The 22,048-nt window shown below is 41.2% G+C and overlaps 1 protein-coding gene across 1 annotated transcript in view; it reads left to right on the top strand.

Annotated features, from left to right (window-relative positions):
• The window catches only part of PDZD8 (PDZ domain containing 8), a 72,406-nt gene extending 50,473 nt beyond the window's left edge, over positions 1-21,933 (top strand). The window contains exons 4-5 of the mRNA XM_042961263.1: positions 13,375-13,537; positions 17,604-21,933. Of these exons, the coding sequence (XP_042817197.1) occupies positions 13,375-13,537; positions 17,604-19,807 (2,367 nt within the window). The 3' untranslated portion in view covers positions 19,808-21,933. The remainder of the gene's footprint in view (positions 1-13,374; positions 13,538-17,603) is intronic.
• The last annotated feature ends 115 nt before the right edge of the window (positions 21,934-22,048 follow it).

The raw sequence follows: 22,048 nt of genomic DNA, 5'->3' as shown, positions 1-22,048 counted from the left end.
CTCTCAAAAATAAACAAACATCAGGGGCACCTGGGTGGCTCAGTCGGTTAAGCATCCAACTTCAACTCAGGTCATGATCTTGCAGTTTGTGGGTTTGAGCCCTGTATGAGGCTCTGCCGACAGCTCAGAGCCTAGAGCCTGCTTCGGATTCTGTCTCCCTCTCTCTCCGCCCCTTCCCCACTCGTTCTCTCTCCTCTCTCTCTCTCTCTCTCAAAAATAAATAAATGTTAAAAAAAAAAAAAAAGTTTTTTAGGGGGCGTCTGGGTGGCTCAGTCAGTTAAGCATCTGACTTCGGCTCAGGTCATGATCTCACAGTTTGTGAGTTTGAGCCCCGCGTCGGGCTCTGTGCTGACAGCTCAGAGCCTGGAGCCTGCTTTGGATTCTGTGTCTCCCTCTCTCTCTGCCCCTCCCCCACTGTGCTCTGTCTCTATCAAAAATAAATGTAAAAAAAATTAAAAACGTTTTTTAATAAAAATATTAAAAAAAAAAAAGAACTTCTTAGGACTAAAGAGTGTGAATGTCATAGCATAGAAAAAAGCCTAGATAGTCTGTAATTAATAATATAGTTTTAGAACATTTAAGGAGTAGTAGTGTAGGGGACTAAACTGAGATCTCTAGCACTCACTTTTGTATTTTACTATAAATGTGAAGTTCTGTCATTTACTAATTGAAGATACTTTAAAAATGTATAGGCTGAAAGTAAAACTAGGTTGAAGTTTTTATCTTACACGGGCCCAGGGGAAAGGACAGCAATGACCACACTTAACTCCTATGTCCTATGAAGTCAGTCTTTTTAATATTTCCATAAGGTGCTGTGTATTTCTCCGCATAAATACTGAACATGACTGGTTCAAAGTGGCTTTGGGACAGCTGTGTTTCTCATTTGTAAGCATGTTAATTTACACTGATATTGAATCATACTAGACAAATAGGTGGTTATATTTGAAAGTTGCTTATATATAAACAGTATGCTCTATACTAGAAGAGATAAGAATGTTTTATTAATCATTGTAAATAAGACTACTTCTGGGTAATTCATTATATTTCTCTAAAGGTTATCAAGTGACTCGTAGCATATGGACAGATGGCTCATTTTCTAAATGAATGATGTGTGAATGATCTTTCATTCATATATAGTATAAACTGATCAACACTGAGAATGTCACATAAGCCTAAGTGGGAAACTGTGGAGCATAAGGAAGTGTAGGTGTCATGAGGTAGAATTTTAATTTCTGTGTGATACACTCATTTGTAAAATTTGAGGAAATGCATATTTAACAATAAAGTCAGCAGTTTCCATAAGATAAAAGTGGTATGTTTGGAAATTGGTAGGAGCTATATATTTTTGCCCCTATAAGAAAACATTCAGAAAGCTATAAAGAAAACTGCAAAAATCAACCATAATCCCACTACCTAGGGAGACTGCTGTTAACTTTTTAGGAGAACTTTATCGAGGCGCATGGGTGGCTCAGCCGGTTGAATGGCCAGTTTTGGCTCAGGTCATGATCTCCCATTTCGTGAGTTTGAGCCCCACATGGGGCTCACCGCTGTCAGCGCAGAGCCCGCTTCCACATCCTCTGTCCCCCTCTCTGCCCCTCGCTCTAGCTCTCTCTCTCAAAAATAAGTAAACATTAAGGAAAAAAAAAACCTTTATAAACACAAACACACACTGTATTCACAGGTTATGTCTGTGGTTTTTCTTTTTTAAGAATAAAAGGAGATCATGTAACCTGCCTTCTTTAAATTTTCTAACCTGCCTCCTTTTCTACTTAACAGTATACTGAGAGCCAATTTTTATTTCCATATACGTGTGTTACTGTTTTTATTTCTGCATGATACTGCACTGTGTGCCAAAATTTATTTAACCAATTGCTTATTGATGAACATGTAGACTTTTCCAGTTTTTTTATGTTGTAAAGAAGTCTATAATGTCTCTGCAAGTATATTCGAATACACACACCCATTCTTTTAAGTTTATTTATTTTTGAGAGAGAGAGAGAGAGAGAGTGCAGGCCGGAAGGGGGCAGGGAGAGAGAGAGACAGAATCCCGAGTAGGCTCCATGCTATCAGCACAGAGCCCAACATGGGGCTCCAGCTCAAACCCTGAGATCATGACCTGAGCCGAGATCCAGAGTTAGACCCTTAGCCAACTGAGCCACCCAGCACCCCTCCAGTAAAACCTCTTTAAAAACAGTCCGCAGAACTGGAGAGTGTGATGCTAAGTGAAATAAGCCATACAGAGAAAGACAGATACCATATGTTTTCACTCTTATGTGGATCCTGAGAAAACTTAACAGAAACCCATGGGGGAGGGGAAGGAAAAAAAAAAACACAAAAAGAGGTTAGAGTAGGAGAGAGCCAAAGCATAAGAGACTCTTAAAAACTGAGAACAAACTGAGGGTTGATGGGGGGTGGGAGGGAGGGGAGGGTGGGTGATGGGTATTGAGGAAGACACCTTTTGGAATGAGCACTGGGTGTTGTATGGAAACCAATTTGACAATAAATTTCATATATTAAAAAAAAAAAAAAAAACAGTCCACAGGTTGCAGTTCGCTGAACCCTAATCTAAATAATTCTTTGGTCAGAGACTGCAAAAATAAAAGGCTAGTGGCACATATTTCAAAAATTGCATTCCAGCTAGAATAAAGTCCTTAGATTAGATAATAGTATTTTATCAATGTTAATTTTCTGACTTTGGTAATCATGCTGTGGTTTTAATAAAATGTGCTTATTAGGAAATACACACATTTAGGGAGTAAAGGAGGCACTGTGTGTGCAACTTACTTTCAGATGGTTCAAAAAAAATATGCAGAGAGAGGGAGAACCAAATGTGGCAAAATGTTAACAGTTGGGAAGTCTGGATTCAGGATAAAATGGAAACCCTTTGTCCTATTTTTGCATCTTTACCATAAGTTTGAAATTTCAAGATAAAAGGGTAAAAAAAAAAAAAATGTCTCTGAGACTCTAATACTCCCTTAGTAAGATGTAAATTCCACCCCCCACCCCCACCCCCCTTGCAGAAGTACAGTGATAGCTTATGAAGCTGAGGTTTGACTTGGTGATTCAGAATCAGAGCTATTTGGCAAAGAAAGTTAAAAGGGCAACAGTGTTCCATTCTGTTGCTTCCATAATAACCTCAGACTTTTCAGAGGTTTTTATTTTGCTGGAGTGGTTGTATAAAATTTAAATTAGTTTTGAATCAAAACATTCATTAATGGAGACTTCAGTCAGATTTAAAAGAGAAAAGAAACCTAAGTGTTTTGCAAGGTAGTCATTTGGATGTTATTACTTTCCTAACAGCCTTTGAACGTAGGCAGAAGATCATTTTTAATTTTTGTTCCTTAGATCTCTTTGGTCAGTTGTATTTGTATGATGGACTTTACTTTTTCAGCGTATTTCTAGATCTTTGTTGTCTTTTAGATGAGATGACCAAAGGATGCCGTCCCGATTTATCATCTCGTTGCTTTAGAGACCAGGTTATCAGAGAGGTGGCCAAGCTGGCTTTCTGTTTTGAAGATTGAGGGGCCTCACTTGCAGTTTTGCTCCAGAAAAGAGTCTTCCTCTTCCACCTGAGGACAGATCATGGAAGTGCCTGGATTGTGCTAGTCCTTTATTCCTGTAGTTTCATTTAATTTTGACCACAGCCGGTGTGGTAGATACTGGTATCCCCTTTATGCCCTTGAGACCCACCGAGGCTAAATCAGTTGTCTGAGCTCACAGAACTAGTAGACGTTAGAGCCCGAGTTCAAACCCAGTGCTGAATACAAGCCATCCAGACACTGCAGCTTTTCTTCGACGAAGAATTTCGCCTCTGTCCCAGCGCTGGGGAGGCGCTGACTCCAATGCTGTTTTGTTTTGTTTTGTTTTGTTTTGTTTTGTTTTGTTTTGTTGACTACCATTACGGGCTGGTTACTGAGAGTTGAGGCATTCTACTGATCGACTGTTTACATGTAAAAATCCAAGCGAGAGAATTTAGGATTTATTTGCCGTACTATTCAAATATGCCCCTTTAAGAACTTTTTAAAAAAATAATCGTTGTCATCATCTGGGACAGGGAGCATGAAAACTTACTTCTGCACCAGTACTTCTCTTTACCTGACAAATTCTTGTTCATTTATCTGGCTGATGAGTTTAAAAACTGTTCTAATTTAAACATTTATGAAGTAGTTAGACTTTAACAACAGGTCTTGGTAAAGTTCTGTGGGGGAGGATTGTAATTTTAATGCCAAGAGATAAAAAGCAAGGTATTTGCCATATTTCTGTCTCCTTCTTACACCTCCTGTGAAAAAGACAGTACGATTATGTACAAATTGTGAATCCTCTTTGCTCAGACAAGACAGTTTCAGAAAAGACAGCTGGTAAATATGGTATCTCCTCGTTTCTGTTAGATGGTGGCAGACCCGAAAAGAAGGTGACTGAGAATTTAGTTGGGTCTTTGGAAGCATCACACACAGTTATCCAGTAGTTGAGGGTCCCCTGGAATATTTCAGTTTGCATCTTCTTGTGTTGTCAAAACTGCCTGTCCTTAAAAGTAGGTTGGGTTGGGGCACCTGGGTGGATCAGTCGGTTAAGCGGCCGACTTCGGCTCAGGTCACGATCTCGCGGTCCGTGGGTTCGAGCTCCGCATCGGGCTCTGGGCTGACAGCTCAGAGCCTGGAGCCTGTTTCAGATTCTGTGTCTCCCTCTCTCTGCCCCACCCCCGCTCATGTTCCGTCTCTCTCTCATTCAAAAATAAACATTAAAAAAAAATAAATTAAAAAAAAAGTACGTTGGATTGATACAGAATGACCCTTCAGAGAGTCAGTATTGTCTCCTCTTTTCCCCATGTTTCCATTTTCATTCTAGAATCTGGAAGTTGTTTTATTAACTTCTCAGAATTCTAACTTACGGAAATGTGCTTAATAAATAGAAATTGGGTAATAGTGCTCTAGCTCTAACTCGGTCACTTCAGAATTGAGCCAGATGTTACTTGTGTTACTTTACGCTCAGGTGTGTTTGTGTGTTGAGGGAAGAGAAGGGAAAGGAAGAGAGGCGGAGGAGGAGGGAGAATGCCTGTGACGTGAGCAGATGCTTCTCCATGTGATAGGATCGTCAGCTATGTCGGCGGTGTTTTAAAGTGATGGATGGTGAAAATATAAAATCCGGCCCTCGATCTTCAATAGCGTTGTTGCTGCTTCCGGTTGAGACAGATGGGTGAGCTGTCGGTCCCCAGCCGTGTAAGTCATTCGTGCCCTGTAAGCGTGAGCGAACCAACCTGACCTCTGGTGTTCAGGGAACCCACCAGACTGTCACACCTCTGCCACATTCTGTGCTGAGCATGTTGTACAGAAGTTGCCCTCGCAAACAGCTCAGTGACTTAATATAGAAGTTGTTCTGGTTTTAAAAATCTTGACCTTTCGATTGTAATTCAGAGTTTAGGGATAAATCTTCAATAATCCTAACCGTCTGGGTCCCTGAAACGCAGAATTCAATTGCCAAGCCCCCAGAGCAAGCTACGTAAAAGTAATCTATACAATGGCCCGTCAAAAATGGGGATTTTTAGTCACCCTCTGAGAATCTTAGCATGGAGAGCTGGGGCTACTCTGACCAAAGTATCTGTAGTATAGTCTCAAACACGGTGACTTTAAATTTTGTAAACTCCAGTGGCTTTCTGACAGAAATTATTGCTGCATTAGTAGAAGCGTTTCTGACAACAATTTTTAAAATTTAAATAATCCCGGAATATCCAGGGTATTCAGCTGGCGTAAACAAATAATTCTACTTTCAGGCATGTAATTTCAAAAACTTCAGTGTATAAGCTAATTGTTTTTAGCATCTCTGTACTTGTTATTCTAATTCTGTCCCTGCTTGGGATGTGTACCCAAGAGGGTACACGAGGGCCCTTCAAGAAGAATCGTGCGCTTTCTGGGGTAATAGGAATGAGGAAGCCGGGCCAGAAAGCAGGTCAAATCTCCGTAACCTGTGAGGAAGCGGGGGAAGCCGGAGAGCTGGCCTGGTGCAGAAAAGGTGTAGACAGAGGAAGACAGGGTAGGGGTGTTGACAGAAATGTGGAGTATCCCACGTAAGCTGTGCTGTGGAGGCCCTGGGCCAGTCTGCGGAAACTCACAGTCGAAAGAGTGTGTTTTCCATTTTTAAAAACTGTGGGCAGCAAAACCACTGCAGATCAACGCAGCAGCAGTGGAGTGCGGCAGTGAGGAGAAAAGGCCCTTCCAAAGAGCGTTTCATGATGGGAACCGCACCGTGTAGACGGCTCCTTCTTCAAAGGCTTCCTCTTGTAGAGTCAGATGCCTTTTGTCCCCTAGCTGTCTCCCATCGCCATGCTTCTCAAAAAAGAAGGCTCCTGCAGGAAGCTCTTCTGTTGTTTCAGACCATCGCCGCCCGAAGCGGGCCGCTTCTGCTCTGGCCGCCTGAACAGAGCCCTATTGAGTCGAGTGGCCCTTCTTTGTTAGACCCTGTGGTCCTGGGTCCTCGGTGGGCCTTACCCACTGCACGGGAAGGGGAAGGAGGGGAGACTCGGGCAGTAAGTTTCAGCCTGCGGGGATAGGTGGGGAGGAAGTAGTCCACGGAGCTTTCCCGCCGGGTCGTGGCCCTGCAGCCGGGCGAGCAGCACGGCGAGGCTGAGCCGGCCTGGAGGCTCGCGGCTAACACTTGTGTCGCCCGCCTCAGACCTGTTTCTGTCCTTCTCACCACGTTGTCCGTCACACGTGGGCGTCCTCTTTCACAGCCACCCGTCATGGCGCCAGTCGCTCACCTCCACGGCAGATTTCTCTGAGAAAAGCGAGAACCGTGTGATTTCATTTTTAGAGCCTCAGTCTTCGTTTAGCAACTTGCGAAGTGCATCTTTCTCCGCATTCACGTTTTGGTTTGGTAAATGAAACGTATCCTTGGGAGAATTCGATTTTCAGACTCCTTCAGACTCTGTCGGCCATTTTGTGGCCTTGGGTTTTAGGTTCAGAGTACTTGAGCTTCGGAAATTTGGATCATCTACATCAGTGACCTGTAAAAAGGCAGAGCACTTACTGAATGGTTTACAAATATATGATCTTTATGAAACTTTTTTTGTGAATGGTCTGTTTTACAGCAAATAAACGTTGAAGCAATTTGAAACATTTTTAAACATTTGACTTTGTAGATTTTTTTTTTTTTTTTTTTTTACAGGAAAAAACCTTCCTCTTTGGGCCGGTATTCGTGAAACTGGGTGTTTTTTTAAGGGGTTTGAGTGGATCAGTGTGGATTAAATATTATTCATATTCAAGACTGTAGTCACATTATAGTATTAAGTAGTTCATCCAAATGCTCCTTAAACCATAGTTTCCGTTTGTTGACTTTGAGTATCTTGGGCATAAAATTGGTGGTCGAATTGATATTATGCCTCTTTCTTTTGAAAGGTCTTTCAGTTGAATGAACCAAGATTCTTTCCCTCTTTACATAGACTGAACTTGTCAAAGAATTGGAATAGTAAACTTTCGTTTCTTCAAATATGCTTGCTGGCTTGCCCCCCTCCCTTCAGACCCCCCGCTCTCCTTGTTACATACATTCATTGCCTCCAGTCCTGACCCGGCCTGATAAACTACTAATCCTGCAAGTGTCAACTTAAATTTTCTAGGAGTGCCTTCCTTGCTCTCTGAATGTTAGTTAAGTGCTTCCTGTTAAATCACACATGTATTATGGTAATTATTTGTTCATACCTACCTATTCTGTCTCCTTGAGGCCAGGGAAGCTCATCTGTGTTGTTCAGGGCTGTACGTCTAGGCCAGGTGCCTAAGCATTTGAATGAGTACGTGAATCAGTTGGTACGTTTCTTCCCATTACCTTTCTTTCTCAGTAGCTTTGCTATAGGTTTTGTTAAATGTGGGGTTTTTTTAGGTCAACATCGATTTTCCTGGAAATGTTACTTGCGTTTCATCTTGCAAAGAGGAGTTATAGAATACACCAATGTGAAGACCATTAGCATCTTTTAAAATTGTAATATGAGAAGAATTCTGATAGGAAAGGTATTGGTTACATTATGGACCAGGAAGACTGAGAATGGTCATTTGCATTTAAAAGCCTGCTGACAGAAGTTTCATTACGTACTGCCATTGTGTCCATATGTGTGCTCATTGTTGTGTCATTTCTCCCACCCCTGCCCCGCTTGCTACTCTACTAAAAAAGCTGGGAAATAGTTCCTACGATGTCTTTTTCGGAAATTTATTTGCTGAAAGAATACCCAAAAATATACCTGGTCACAGTAAATTAGGGTCTTTCACTTAGAGATCCTCTTTCTTGTGCTTCTGTTTTTGGGGGGTTTTTTTGTTTTGGTTTTTTTTTGGTTTTTTTGCTCAATGTTGAAAGCTTGTGTAAGAGAGAACAGTTTGTAAACGAGCTATATTGATATGTTATTAAAATATATCTTCTTCTTAGCTATTGTATGAAATTATGTGCATGTTAGGAAGGGATTAAAAAATCAATATGTTGTTATCCCCTCAGGTGAAAATACAGCATCCCAGTTGGGTCCAAGGAAGGCTAGAAGGATGTCAGAGTATGAGAGCTCTTCAAGGCTATCTTGGTGTTTTTACTAAATGGCTCTCCACAAGATAGATGCACACACAGCTAGCATTTTTTAACCTGTGTCTTGACATTATTGGTAAAGTTAAATGCAGGCTCTCTGCAATCTCGTGTGTATTGACTTGTGATTCAGCTCATGTAATTGCTCTTTGGTTAGTATGCATCGGCAGTTCTTGACAGTTGATACACTTATTTTTGTATATAATTCAAAAAATATGAGAAATAATATCTCTACTCCAGATGAAATCTACTTTTTTGGTTTTAACAAAATTCAGGCCGATTGACACAGGCTAAGCCACAGAGAAAACACTATTTCCTACTTTTATGATGTATTTGTAGCTTTCCAGGTTAACAGATACAGCACTTTGAGTTTAATGAGATATTGTCTATGATAGTCTCTAACACAGTGCCTGGTAAGCTAGAACTGGTTTGGAACCGATGCCTACTACAACTAGCTGAAGCAAAAAAGAGGTGCTCGGTCTGGGGATACCGTGGTGTTGCATGGGTGCCACAGGCAGGTGTGAGGGCCACTGTTCGTGGTTTTGTGGGTTAAGCCCTGCTTAGATTTTAGCAGGAGAGCAGCTCTGCCTTAGAGACAAATCGGAACCAGGAATTAAACCACTGTCAGACTTCTCTCTCCCTCTCCCTCTGCCCCTCCCTCCCTCCCTCCCTCCCTCCCTCTCTCTCTCTCTTTCTCTCTCTCTCCCCCTCTCCCTCCCCCCCTCTCAAAATAAATAAACATTAAAAAATCTTAAAAAAAGAAAAACTTCCCTTCAACTGAGCATTAAATAATTTGTAAACAAACGGATAGATGAATCTAAGAGCGAATCATAGAAGCCATACTTAACATAAATTCTACATTTAAAGTGAAAGCGGTGTTGTTGAAAGAAAAAAAACCCAGGTAAAAAGTCTATACAAGACAGAAAATGGGATAATGCTCAGCATTACAATAAACAATATTTATATTGTGATAATAATTGTAAATACCACTAATTTTTAGCTTTTACAATCAAACTTGATAGCTTAATTATAGTTTGAAAATTAATATAATAGCTATTCAATGTTGATGGTAGAGTTTTAGAAGGTAGAAGGTGTAAAGAGGAGAGGTGAGGAGAAAGATAGAAGTCTTAATGTCAGAAAGATGAAATAAATAGAAGTATACTGATTAAAATTATAAAGAGGTTACATAGAACTAAAAATGATGTAACACTACTATAATTTGGGGGAAGGAATATGGGGCTGCATCCTTGTCTGTTACAGGAAGAAGTCAGCAGATTGTCTAAAATTTGATACATTAGGAAATAATGATGTATTATCTAGAGAACAAAAAGTAATCCCTAAACAACTAAAAGAGTTGGAAGGTGGTTGCTGTGGTGTGGGAGTGAGGGGCTTGGAAAGAGAGGACTGTTGCATTTTGGTAGAAGTTATTTTGTGTATTTGATTTTTTTAACCATATGCATGTATTTGATAAAAATTAAAAGTTTATTCATATTCTTTTTTGATATAACAGTACATAAAACTAAAATTTGGGTTACTTTTTTTTTTTAATGTTTATTTTTGAGAGAGAGAGAGAGAGAGAGAGAGAGAGACCGACCATGAGTGGGGAAGGGGCAGAGAGAGAGAGAGGGAGACACAGAATCTGAAGCAGGCTCCAGGCTCTGAGCTGTCAGCACAGAACCTGACTCAGGGCTTAAACTCATCATGACCTGAGCCGAAGTTGGACGCTTAACCAGCTGAGCCACCCAGGCGCCCCGAGTTACATTTTTAAGTGTTTTTTTTTCCAGACACATTTTGTTCTTGCTTCTTACATTTATGTCTGGTTTAATCTTGTATCTAGAATGTAGTATTTCCAGCTATCTGTACTTAAGAGTCAGTATTCATTTGATTGACGTAAGTTAAATGGAAAAACTATCTAAATGTTGCTCTCCTTCCTGATTGACTTTAGGACCATCTATATTCATCCCAAGTTGTTCTTATTAAATTAAGTAAATTGGAAAACTAAGGGCTATCCGAATGAATTATCAGTAATCTAATAATATATTTAAAAAGACATATAAGTATCTTAAGACAAAAATGGTATATTGGTTTTATTCGTTTCTGCTTTATTTTTAACAGCTTTATTAAGGTGTACTTTAAATGCAGTAAATTCACCAGGTATACAGTTGGTGAATTTTGGTCATTGTATGCAGTCATATAACCTCCACCCTAATCAAGATGTAGAATATCCCCATTACCTTGAAAATTTTATTTGTGCTACTGTAGGCCTTCAGTCTGCAGTCTCCAGTCCCCAGTCCTTGACAAGTACTAATTTGCTTTCTGTCACTATACTTTTGCCTTCCCTACAATTTCATACAAATTCAATCATAAGAGCATATGGTTTTTTGGGGTTTGACTCCTTTCACTCCACATCTTTGAGATTTATCTGTGTCGTGTGCTGTATGTAGTAAGCCTTGAAATCAGAGAGTGTATTCTATTTAAGGATGGGTTTGGTTAATTTAGGTCCTTTACCTCTCTTTGACTTTGCCTTTCCAAAGGCCTGTAGAGATTTCCATTTGAATCTGTAGATAAATTTGGGAAGAATTGGCATCTTAACACTAATGAGTTTTGCAGTTTGTGAATGTGGTATCTTTCTCCATTTATTTTGGTCTTCTTTCATTTTCCTTTGCAATGTTTTATAGTTTTTAGTATACAAGTCCTGCACACCTTTCATTAAATTTAACCCTAAATATATTTTATGCTATTGTAAACAAATTTGGCCTATTTTTTTTATTTTCTAATTGTTTGTTACTAATAGACACTCATTTGTCTTTTCTATATTGACATTGTAGTCTGTGACCTAATTTCACTTATTAGTTCTAATAGTTGTTTTGTAGATTTCTTGGGATTACTCATGTATAAGATCATGTTATCTGCAAATAAAGACCATTTCTTTCTTCTTTCCAATCTTTATGCCTTTCCTTATGTTATCACCTTGCCTGTATCCTCTGGTATAATACGAGCAGAAATCCTTCTTTGTTCCTGTTCTTAGGTAGAAAACCTTCAGTATTACGTTACTTGCAGATTTTTTTGTAGGTGCCCACAATCAGGTTTAAGAGTTCCCTTGCTTTTCTAGTTCAGGACTTTTATCATGAGTGGATGTTGGGGGGGGGTTTTTGTTTGGGTTTTTTTTTTTTTTTTGGTTTTTTTTTTGGTTTGTTTTATTATTTATAAATAATCCTGTTGAATTATTTATATGGTTTTCTCCTTTGTTTTCTTAATATGTTAAATTATATTGGTTGATTCCTGGCTGTTTAAATCAACCTTAAGTTCCATGTTAAGAACAAAGAGTAAATTACAAAAAAAAAAAAAAAAAACCGTTCCAAGTGATAGTTTTTAAAATTTACAGTTCTCAGACTCCTACAATTTAGTTTCTTGCCCATTTGGTACTGTTAACTTTCTGATATTAGAAAAAAAAATTACATCGTAAGTTTTAGTTTTGGCACTCTGTATATTAAGAATATATTTATGTTTGTGGATTTGAAAGAATGCATTCTTAAGGGCTTAAGTGAAAAAACACTATTAACATTATAAGGTAATTATTTACTATATCATAAGGCAAAAATTGGTTGGACAAATGTTTTTTGGAGATTCTAATACATACGTTTTTTGGAAGGGTTGTTTTTTGTAAACCTTTAGATAATCAAAAACTTGACTTCATTTCCCAGTTCTTGAGGATAATGTGATTAAGATTCTCCTTAATCTAAAAGCAACTCTGCAAAATCTGTTAACATCCATATTAAAAAACAATTTCCAGGGACGCCTGGGTGGCTCAATTGGTTAAGCGTCCAGCTTCGGCTCAGGTCAGGATCTCGCGGTTCATGAGTTTCAGGAGTTCAAGCCGTGCAGAGGGCTGTCCACTGTTAGCACAGAGCCTGCCCCGGATCCTCTATCCTCCTCTGTCTCTGCCCCTCCTCTGCTTGCACTCACTCTCTCAAAAATAAACAAACAAACCAAAAAACCCAAACAGTTCCAGTAAGGTCTCTCTTATTGGCCAACACCATTAGGTAGGAGAATTAAATTTCTAGCTTTTAAGTGGAATTTATTTATTAAAGCAATACAGACAGTGTTATATTTGGATATCAGCAGGTTCTTTGGCAAAGACCCTCATGAGATATCTTGAAGACCAGAACTGAGAAACACAGGCTAAATGACAATACAGTTAGACTGATTTGTAATTTAATAAACACAGATTGAATTCTTGTCATCTTGAAAGGATGCGGCGTTCAATTTTTTTTTTTTAATCAGTAATTTGAATGAGGATAGATAACATGTGGTGCTGTCTTTTTAGTTCACAGATAATGTGAATCTGGGACACACTGATAAATTGGGTGACCTTTGTTTAGAAAACAAAATGACCTTGATGAGTTAGAAAAGGATATCTCATTAATAAGATACCTCTTAATAAAACAAATGTAAACTCTTTTCTTTTGCCCTCCCAAAGATAATTTAACAATACATCATAAAAACATCTAATGACATAGAAGATATTTCCCATTATGTTTCACAACAAGATTTAGAGGCGCCTGGCTGGCTCAGTTGGTGGAGCATATGACTCTTGATCTCAGGGTCATCAGTTCGAGCCCCACACTGGGTATGGAGCCTACTTTAAAAAAATTTTTAAAAACACAAGATTTAGAGTTACATTCACAACGGGATCTCAATTTTTTATTAAGATTAAGTACAACATAGGTAGCAGTTCTGGATGGTATCGTTAGGTGTGGGTTAATGTTTTCTCACTCCCCTTCCATGAGCTCATTGACTGTTTTCATTTTTTTCTCTTTATCAAAGGTTGAATTAATAAAGGGGAATTTACAGAGTGTCGGACTTACGCTTCGTCTTGTCCAGTCAACTGACGGGTATGCTGGGCATGTCATAATTGAGACTGTGGCCCCAAACTCACCTGCTGCACTCGCAGACCTTCAACGGGGAGACCGACTCATTGCTATTGGAGGTAACTGTGCTGATATGCAACACACTTTACATTCATAGAGAAATTAGCAAATGTGGGAGGTTTCCCTATCTTCATTCTATGAGCCTGTTACTTTTATATTGGAAAGAGAAGGACTTTATTCATAAAAATCTGAAGGGAGCACATACGACATTTTAGTCCTAATTATACATTTTAGTCCTAGTGTATAAATCTTTGAAAGACTTCATCTTTAGACCACTCATCTGTAAACTTCTCTAATTTTCCTTTCTTTCCCACCTTCTACTCCTCTAACGTTTATTGAATATGAAAGAAAGGGCAGGTCAACAATTACTTCTGTATCATTTCCACCTTAACTACTGTAGGGCTAAGACTGACAGTATTAGCACTATAACCCTCATCATTAGGACTAGATAATGAACAGGAGAGAGACTAATATTCCTTGTCCAAGAGGGCACACTTGAACTATCCTATGGCCCCATATTGATGGCTCTATTTTGTCCCTGATGGGCCAGCCATGGCCAGCCATTTGTTAATGTGCTGCATTAGAGTACAGCCTAAATCACTATTGCTGGGGGAAGAATGTGTCACCTGCATGCCTTCTTGTCAGTTGGACTGGTCACTGCATAAACTCTGTTGATAGGCAGATTATTTGGCTATTTATATAATACATATATAATACACATTTATGAATAAGTAGTAGGATTCACTGTACAGACCAACGGGGAAAAAGTCCAAACCTTTTCCGACCTTTGTAGTACCTCTCCCCTACCGCCGCCCCATTCTAGGCTTGTCAGGAGATTTCTTAAACACGTGGTTGGTCACAGCTGAGCTTCTAAAGACAATGTGGTATCTTTCTCTGACAGCTAAGATAATAAACAAGGTAGATCAGTTCCTAAAGCAAGTTTTTCTTAGTTACATGTCAACGCAACTCTGCCTTTGATTCAAATCCATCATGACAGTAAAATAATGAAAATCATTTAGTTGCACACCTAGAAGCCCAACTAAGTCAGTGTTTTCACATGGAGATCCTCTGATCATGTCGTAAACAGCACTTCTCAACCTTCTTGTGTATTCCAGTCACCCAGACATGGTTTTAAAATACGGATTCTGCTTCAGTGGACCTGGAGGGGGCCCCAAGATTCTGCATTTCTAACAAGTCCCCAGATGCCACTGCTGGGTCATCGGCACTTAGGATAGCAAAGCCATAAAACAGGCCTCCTCTGTTAAATAGTTGTTTAACAGAAACACAGCAGCTTATTCTCCCTCAGCTAAAAACTATAATTCAGTAGAATTTTTTTATATCCACACATACTTGTTCTGGTTTTACCTACAGGATATATATTTTTTTTCCTCTATGTCCTTTTATGAAAGGTTTTCAGTTATATACGTAGTAAATATTATCAAAAATAAATAAATCCAAGCAATATAAATGTATACAGAGTGAAAAATAGAGGTCAGCCTTTATAGCTAACATTTGTAAAAACAAAATATTTACTGAGGTAAGGGGCAGGTATAATACACATTTATGGTTTATAGTGATACTTTGCTTATATGGGTATATAATTTTTTTAAATATTTAGTAATGGGATTGGCGTAGCTGAAATAAGATTGGCAAAATGCTTATTATATTTGAAGTATGATGACGGAGTTCATTTTTCTTGTTTCTCTGTTTTTCTTTTTTCTCTGCTTTTGTGTATATTTGAAACATAGCAAAAGAAAAGGAATCCAGATTTGGCCAATTAGTCCTGGAGGAACAGTGGTTGTCTCCACAAAGGTCCCGGTGGTTGGGGCAGAGATGAGGGCAGGTGTTAAGTCACAAAGAACAAGTTTAGATTGAAGTTTTCCCTACTGCAGTTCACCAGGTGGACCTGTATTTCATTTCCGACTACAATTTGGCTGGAACTTAGTGTGGTTAGAGGGAAAGAGCAGCCTGGATGAATCATGAAGAGCCACATTAGAAAACTTTGGGTTTCAGTGGATGAGTTCATATGCTAAAGATTTTTGAGCCAAAGCTTTAGGAAAACTGGGGAGCACTATGTTTGGTGATTAAGACAGGGAAGGTCTTGGGGCACCTGGGTGGCTCAGTCGGTTGAGCGTCCGACTTCGGCTCAGGTCACAATCTCGCGGTTCGTGAGTTCAAGCCCCGCGTCGGGCTCTGGGCTGATGGCTCGGAGCCTGGAGCCTGCTTCCGATTCTGTGTCTCCCTCTCTCTCTGCCCCTCCCCCGTTCTTGCTCTGTCTCTCTCTGTCCCAAAAATAAATAAACATTAAAAAAAAAAAAAGGTCTGTGGGGTGCAAATTGGGTTAATGGGGAGGGTGGCAGGTTGATTCCCATAAGACAGGAGAATGAGAACGTCATAGAGGGCTTTTAACTATGCTGCAGTTGTCATGTCAGTCAACATCCAGGGGCTGATCTCCAGAAGTAGTGAGGGATGTAGGACTAGAGTGAAGAAGAGGGGAGAGCAACCCGAGAAACCACTGAGGTGAACGTGATCCAGGAAAACAGCGAGAAGGAAGGGAACTGTGTCAGACGAAACCATGAGGACGTTTGCGTACAAGGAGCAGATACAGGTGGAGAAAAAGAAAGCAGAGATGGTCAGAACTGAATTGGGAAAACCAAGAAAAAGGTTTTATTTTTTTAACGTTTATTTTTGAGGGAGAGACGGAACACGAGTTGGGGGAGGAGCAGAGAGGGAGGGAGACACAGAACCCGAAGCAGGCTCCGGGCTCAGAGCTGTCAGCACAGAGCCCGACGCGGGGCTCGAACCCACGAGCCGTGAGATCATGACCTGAGCCACCCAGGCGCCCCAAAAAAAGTTTTAAAGGAAAAGGAAAAGAAAACTACGAGCCAGGATAGCTGCTGGAGCAAAGTTCTGAAGGAGATGGGGAGCAGGGTCCAGAGTGCAAGTCTGATCCGTCCTCACAGATGGGTTCTTAGTAAAAATGGGAGCGAGAAAACGTGGCTGCTTGTTGATCTCTTCAGGAAATAAGGACAGGCCACCTACCAAATAAAAGATCTTGGCGGGGGGCTCGGGGGGGCTGGCTGGTGCTCGGGAGATGGAGCTGGCAAGCTGGCTCAGAACACCAGGTGACAGAAGAGGAAAGGGGCAGGGCCAAAGAATCCGAAATCTTGACGGGAACCTCAGTGAACTCTTGAGACTAGTACCGGGGAGAAAAGCTGGTCTCCTGGTGTCAGGAGACCAGCTGAATCAGGAGAGCAAAGGAGAAATGACTGGGCCTGGAAAGCACCTCAAAACATTCAGTTAGCAGACAGGATTGCAAGAGGTGGGAAAGAGGAGATTGTGGGTAGGGACTAACTGCAAGTCAAAGACCGCTGTGTGGAAAATTCCAAGCGATAACCAGGTCTAAAGCATGGTCTTGCCTGGGCAGCTGATGTAGGAGAGGATCTAGGTTGAGGAACTCTGTGGTCAGGTTGTTAGATGGGGTGATGTTACTCTGATGTATTTAGGGTGGCCCTAAGACCTTTGGAAAGCAAGGATCCCTTCTCCCCTTTTCTAAGTCCTACAGAAAGGGGTAGCTTGGGTAAGTACTGTTTGGGGCAGGGTGGGAAGAGGGCGGGAAACAGAGAGCCTTAAAGATGACCTAGATGAGAAGACTAGAGAAGCTACTAGCTTTGATGGTCTCAGGGATGGGACAGTATGGTTGCAAAATCGAGGCAAAAGGGAGATTTTTCACTCTAAGTCTTTCTGTACCTTTTGAATTCCAAACTGTTAATGCGGCACCTATTAGAACCCAATAAAAGGAAAATTTAAGCTGATACTATTGATGCAGATGGTAACCAGCTTGTTTAACTTTAAAGCAATTTGTGCCTTCCCTGTTCTTTCTGGTCCTGACAAAAAGCTTAGTTTGATGGGTAGGGTTAATAAAAATATGTGAAAGGGCCCGCTTTTTCATGATAAAGTATTTTTGCTAAATTTACTTCAAGCGTTGGTCTCAGAATTTGGTCGTGCGGCACAGTTACGTATTGCTTTTCCAGAATCCTGAACTGATGGCAGTTCGCTTCAGCAGAGTTAGGTGATTTTCCTTGCAGTGATTTACATATTTTCCCTTTTAAAATCTTTCAACAGGTGTGAAAATCACCTCTACCCTGCAAGTGTTGAAGCTGATCAAGCAGGCCGGCGACCGGGTCCTGGTGTATTACGAAAGGCCCGTCGGCCAGAGCGGCCAGGGCGCGGCCCTGCAGGATCATTTCGGACAGCTGGAGGAACACTTCCTGTCGGCCTCATGCCCACCGAACTATGAGGAGGAGACACCTGCCTTGGCAGCGGATGCTGAGAACAGAGATTTGGACTCTGAATTTGAAGACCTGGCAGGTGATGTCCGAGCACAAACTGAGCTCAAAGATGAGGCACCGTCATTAAGTCACAGTCCCAAACGTACTCCAACAACACTTTCTGTTAAACCCCTTGGAACGATATCACCGGTTTTAAACCGTAAACTAGCTGTAGGAAGTCACCCACCCCCACCAAAACCTCCATGCAAAGAAGGAAATAAACCCTCAGCCCTAAAAGCTCCTGAGGTAACAGACCCGACGCAAGTGTCAAAACCCACCCAAGGATCCACTTTCAAACCACCCGTCCCACCGCGACCACAGGTGAAAGTCCCTTTGCCTTCTGCCGACGCCCCGAGTCAGACAGAACCAGATGTGCCCGCTGAAAAGCCAGAAAAGGTGCTGCCTCCTCCTCCTGCAGATAAACCTGCTGAGAAGCAAGCAAAAACTACAGATCACACGGAAGACGCGGCTGCATCGAAGCAGTTTTTAGCAAAGCAGGACGTGGTGAGAGATTTTCCATCAGAAAGTTCCTGCCCTCCCAAGGACAGTGCAGATGACCCCCGGACATGGGAATCGTCAGAAATCCCTTACCGAAATAAGCTAGGAAAATGGACCAGAAGCAGAGCGACCTGTCTCTTTGACATAGAAGCCTGCCACAGGTACTTGAACGTTGCCCTGTGGTGCAGGGATCCCTTCAAGTTAGGGGGTCTTATCTGTCTGGGGCACGTTAGCTTGAAACTCGAAGACGTGGCTCTAGGATGCCTGGCGACATCAAACATGGAATACTTTTCAAAGTTCCGACTGGAAGCCCCCTCACCTAAGGCGATGGTCACGAGAACCGCCCTGCGCAGTCTGAGTGTGCAGAAGGGATTCAATGACAAGTTTTGCTTTGGTGACGTTACTATTCACTTCAAATACTTGAAAGAAGGCGAGCCAGACCACCCTGTAGTCCCTACCTTAGAGAAAGAGAAAGACCTCCATTTGATCGAAGAGGTTCCCGCCCTACCCAAAGAGGAGCATCTCGTTGGACAGATGGGCTTGACAGAAAACAAACACAGTTTCCAGGATACTCAGTTCCAGAACCCGACTTGGTGTGATTACTGTAAGAAAAAAGTGTGGACTAAAGCTGCCTCCCAGTGTATGTTCTGTGCTTACGTCTGCCATAAAAAATGTCAGGAAAAGTGTCTAGCCGAGACTCCTCTCTGCGGAGCAGCTGATAGGCGGATAGACCGGACCCTGAAAAACCTCAGGCTGGAAGGACAGGAAGGCTTCTTAGGCCTGCCTCCTCGTGTCGATGCTGAAGCTAGCAAGTCAGTCAACAAAACGACAGGTTTGACAAGACATATTATCAACACGAGCTCCCGTTTGCTAAATCTGCGCCAGGTCTCTAAAACTCGCCTTTCCGAACCGGGAACTGAGCTGGTGGAGCCTTCACCAAAACACACACCCAACACCTCAGACAACGAAGGCAGCGACACAGAGGTGTGTGGTCCGAACAGTCCTTCTAAACGGGGAAACAACACAGGAATCAAGTTGGTGAGAAAGGAGGGTGGTCTGGACGACAGCGTTTTCATTGCAGTTAAAGAAATCGGCCGCGATCTGTACAGGGGTTTGCCTACGGAGGAGAGGATCCAGAAACTTGAGTTCATGCTGGATAAACTGCAGAATGAAATTGACCAGGAGCTGGAACACAATAATTCCCTTGTTAGAGAAGAAAAGGAAACAACCGATACAAGGAAAAAATCACTTCTTTCTGCCGCTCTGGCGAAATCAGGTGAAAGACTACAAGCCCTGACGCTTCTCATGATCCACTACAGAGCAGGCATTGAAGATCTGGAATCTTTAGAAAGTCTGTCTTTAGACCAGCCCTCCAAAAAAATAAGCAAGTACACAGATGATACAGAAGAAGATCTTGATAATGAAATAACCCAGCTGATCGACTCCCAGCCATTCAGCAGCCTATCAGAGGGCTTGTTTGGCCCATCCGAGTCTGTTTAACAGACAGCCTGCTTAAATACTCTCAAGCGATTGGGGAAAAGTCGCATCTAAAGTACCACAGATAAACCACGTTTTAAACCCTCTTACAAAGCACTTCGGCCCACTGCTCCACAGTCATTTGCTTGCGTAGGAACAAGAGTGAAAAAGGTGGTTTTCCAGCGAAAACATGACCAGCTCACTAAAATGGTTGTTTCGGATTGCATTTATAGCTATGCTTTTTTGGGTTTATACTGGGAATTTATTTTTACTAATTTATTTTTAACTTTTTCTAATTATGTAATTATGTAAGCTAACTTTTCATGTTTATGTACGTGTGATGTCTCGTGTTATTTTTCTTCATCTTAGTTTCTGAATTAGTGTTATGTAGGATACTGTCCAAATTCTTGAACTGTTTTCATTTCCATCACGGTTCTAACGAGTTTGCTGCCCAGATTGACAACGGCAATCACTGAGGGAACAGGTTTTGAATCTTTGTGTTAGGAAGCTTATCATCTCCACTTGCTCGAGATTTTTGTTGTTTTGGGGCTTGGGGGGCGGGAGGGGGGGTTGTTTTTGCCAAATGTAACAAAAGCCGATGCTGTGGCTTTAGTCAGTTACACTGATTTAGTATTAAAAAAAGAAAAAAAAATTACATATATTGCTTGCTTTCTATTCTGTGAATTTTTTTCTAGTTTTTGTGCAGTTTTAGTGAGAATATAGTTATTAATTTGAAGAGGTTGCATTGCAAAACAAAACGTAATAGGGAATAAAGAATGCAGTTGGGCAAGAATTTTTTAGACAAGATCACTAAAAAACAGTAACTGGTAGGATTTTGAAGTCTAATCTTTTAAATGGAAGTTCTGAACATTTTTGATTTTTTTTTTCCATCTTTAGTTCTCCCATGGGAAATAGAGCATGTCAAGGATGAAGTTTCAGAGGCCTGTTCTTAAAATGACCGTGTTGATAACGGACTTTGGCTGTTTTGTTTTAGAAACCTTTTCGTGCGGGAGGATGTTGTGAAGGAGAGGAATCACGCAAGATAGATTGATTTATCGCTTCTCTGACCTGCTGCAGGTTAAAGGAGTAGTGATTCCTCGGGGTGCTTCTGCAGTGCTATCTTCATTCGTTTAAAAAATGAAAACAAAAATTAACAGTACAGTACATAGGACTTGGGGTCCGTTCTCTGATGACAAGGATCTATTTGGATACTCGGTCCGTCGTGTAGACCCCACTAACGCGTGGCCACTATTGGTTATACCATAGAAGTTCTGGCCTTTTATAGGTCTATTTTCCTTCCGTGGGGAACTACTCTGATAATTGATCCATAGAAACTGACATAATTTTGAATCCAGATGGGACAGTTTCGATGGCATAGTAAATTAGTAAGGGTTCTGGTCCAGGTCTCCAGCCTAGGACTCCAGATGAAAGTTTAAGTTCAGACTCTTCCACTGGCCACGAGTGAACTAAGCACAAGAGTGTTGTGTGCCAGTCTCCCCCGCTCCGAAGTAGGAACAGACGGTACTTTACCTCACAGGATCATCGTGAGGAGAACAGAACGGCAAAAGTGTTCCGAACAGTATAAAGCTATTCAAAAAGAGTACGACTCTTACGGAGCACAGAAACATGTTTGAGGGTAGAAATGTTATTCCACTTTTAGAATCAATGGCCAGTTCTCATTCTTGCTGTTTTTTTATGAAGTGAAATAGTAGGAAATACGTTTATTGGCCAAGTTTATAGAACAAAAGTCTGTGTAGCCCGTTTTGTTTAGTTAAGCATGCTTGCATTTTAAATGAACGCTGCTGTAGAAGTCTTTATACACCAACTTCTCTGAAAGCTAAAAATGGTTCTGTAACATATGCTTGAAACAGTGTGCCCAACGTAATAACCAACTTTTATAAAGAAATAACTTACCGGTGATAACCTGGAAGGTCAGTGTCTGTAAGTGGCTGGTGTTGATGGACAGATGACACCACAGAAGCTTTAGTGACAGCCAGGCATGCTGCTGAAGCTGGTGCGTTTGAAAAGAGCTGCAGGAATAACGCAAAGTCTTGGTTTCCTAAAAATCTCCTGTTTCAAAAGTATTTAACTCTGTAGAACCACAATTACGAAAAGCTCGGTAATGCTGCTGATTATATTTGTAAAATCTACCTTTAATGTAGTGCAATATTTTTATATCTACTGAGGTAGTGGCATCACGGCTGTACTTGAGTGCAGGGGAGGGGGGGGTCACTACAAGCAGCCTAGGGGTAGTGAGGGGTAAGG

The sequence above is a fragment of the Panthera tigris genome, chromosome D2 (genome assembly GCF_018350195.1).
Source record: "Panthera tigris isolate Pti1 chromosome D2, P.tigris_Pti1_mat1.1, whole genome shotgun sequence".
NCBI lineage: Eukaryota > Metazoa > Chordata > Mammalia > Carnivora > Felidae > Panthera > Panthera tigris.
The sequence above is the reverse complement of the archived record's forward strand: the minus strand, read 5'-3'. Positions and strand labels throughout refer to the sequence as shown.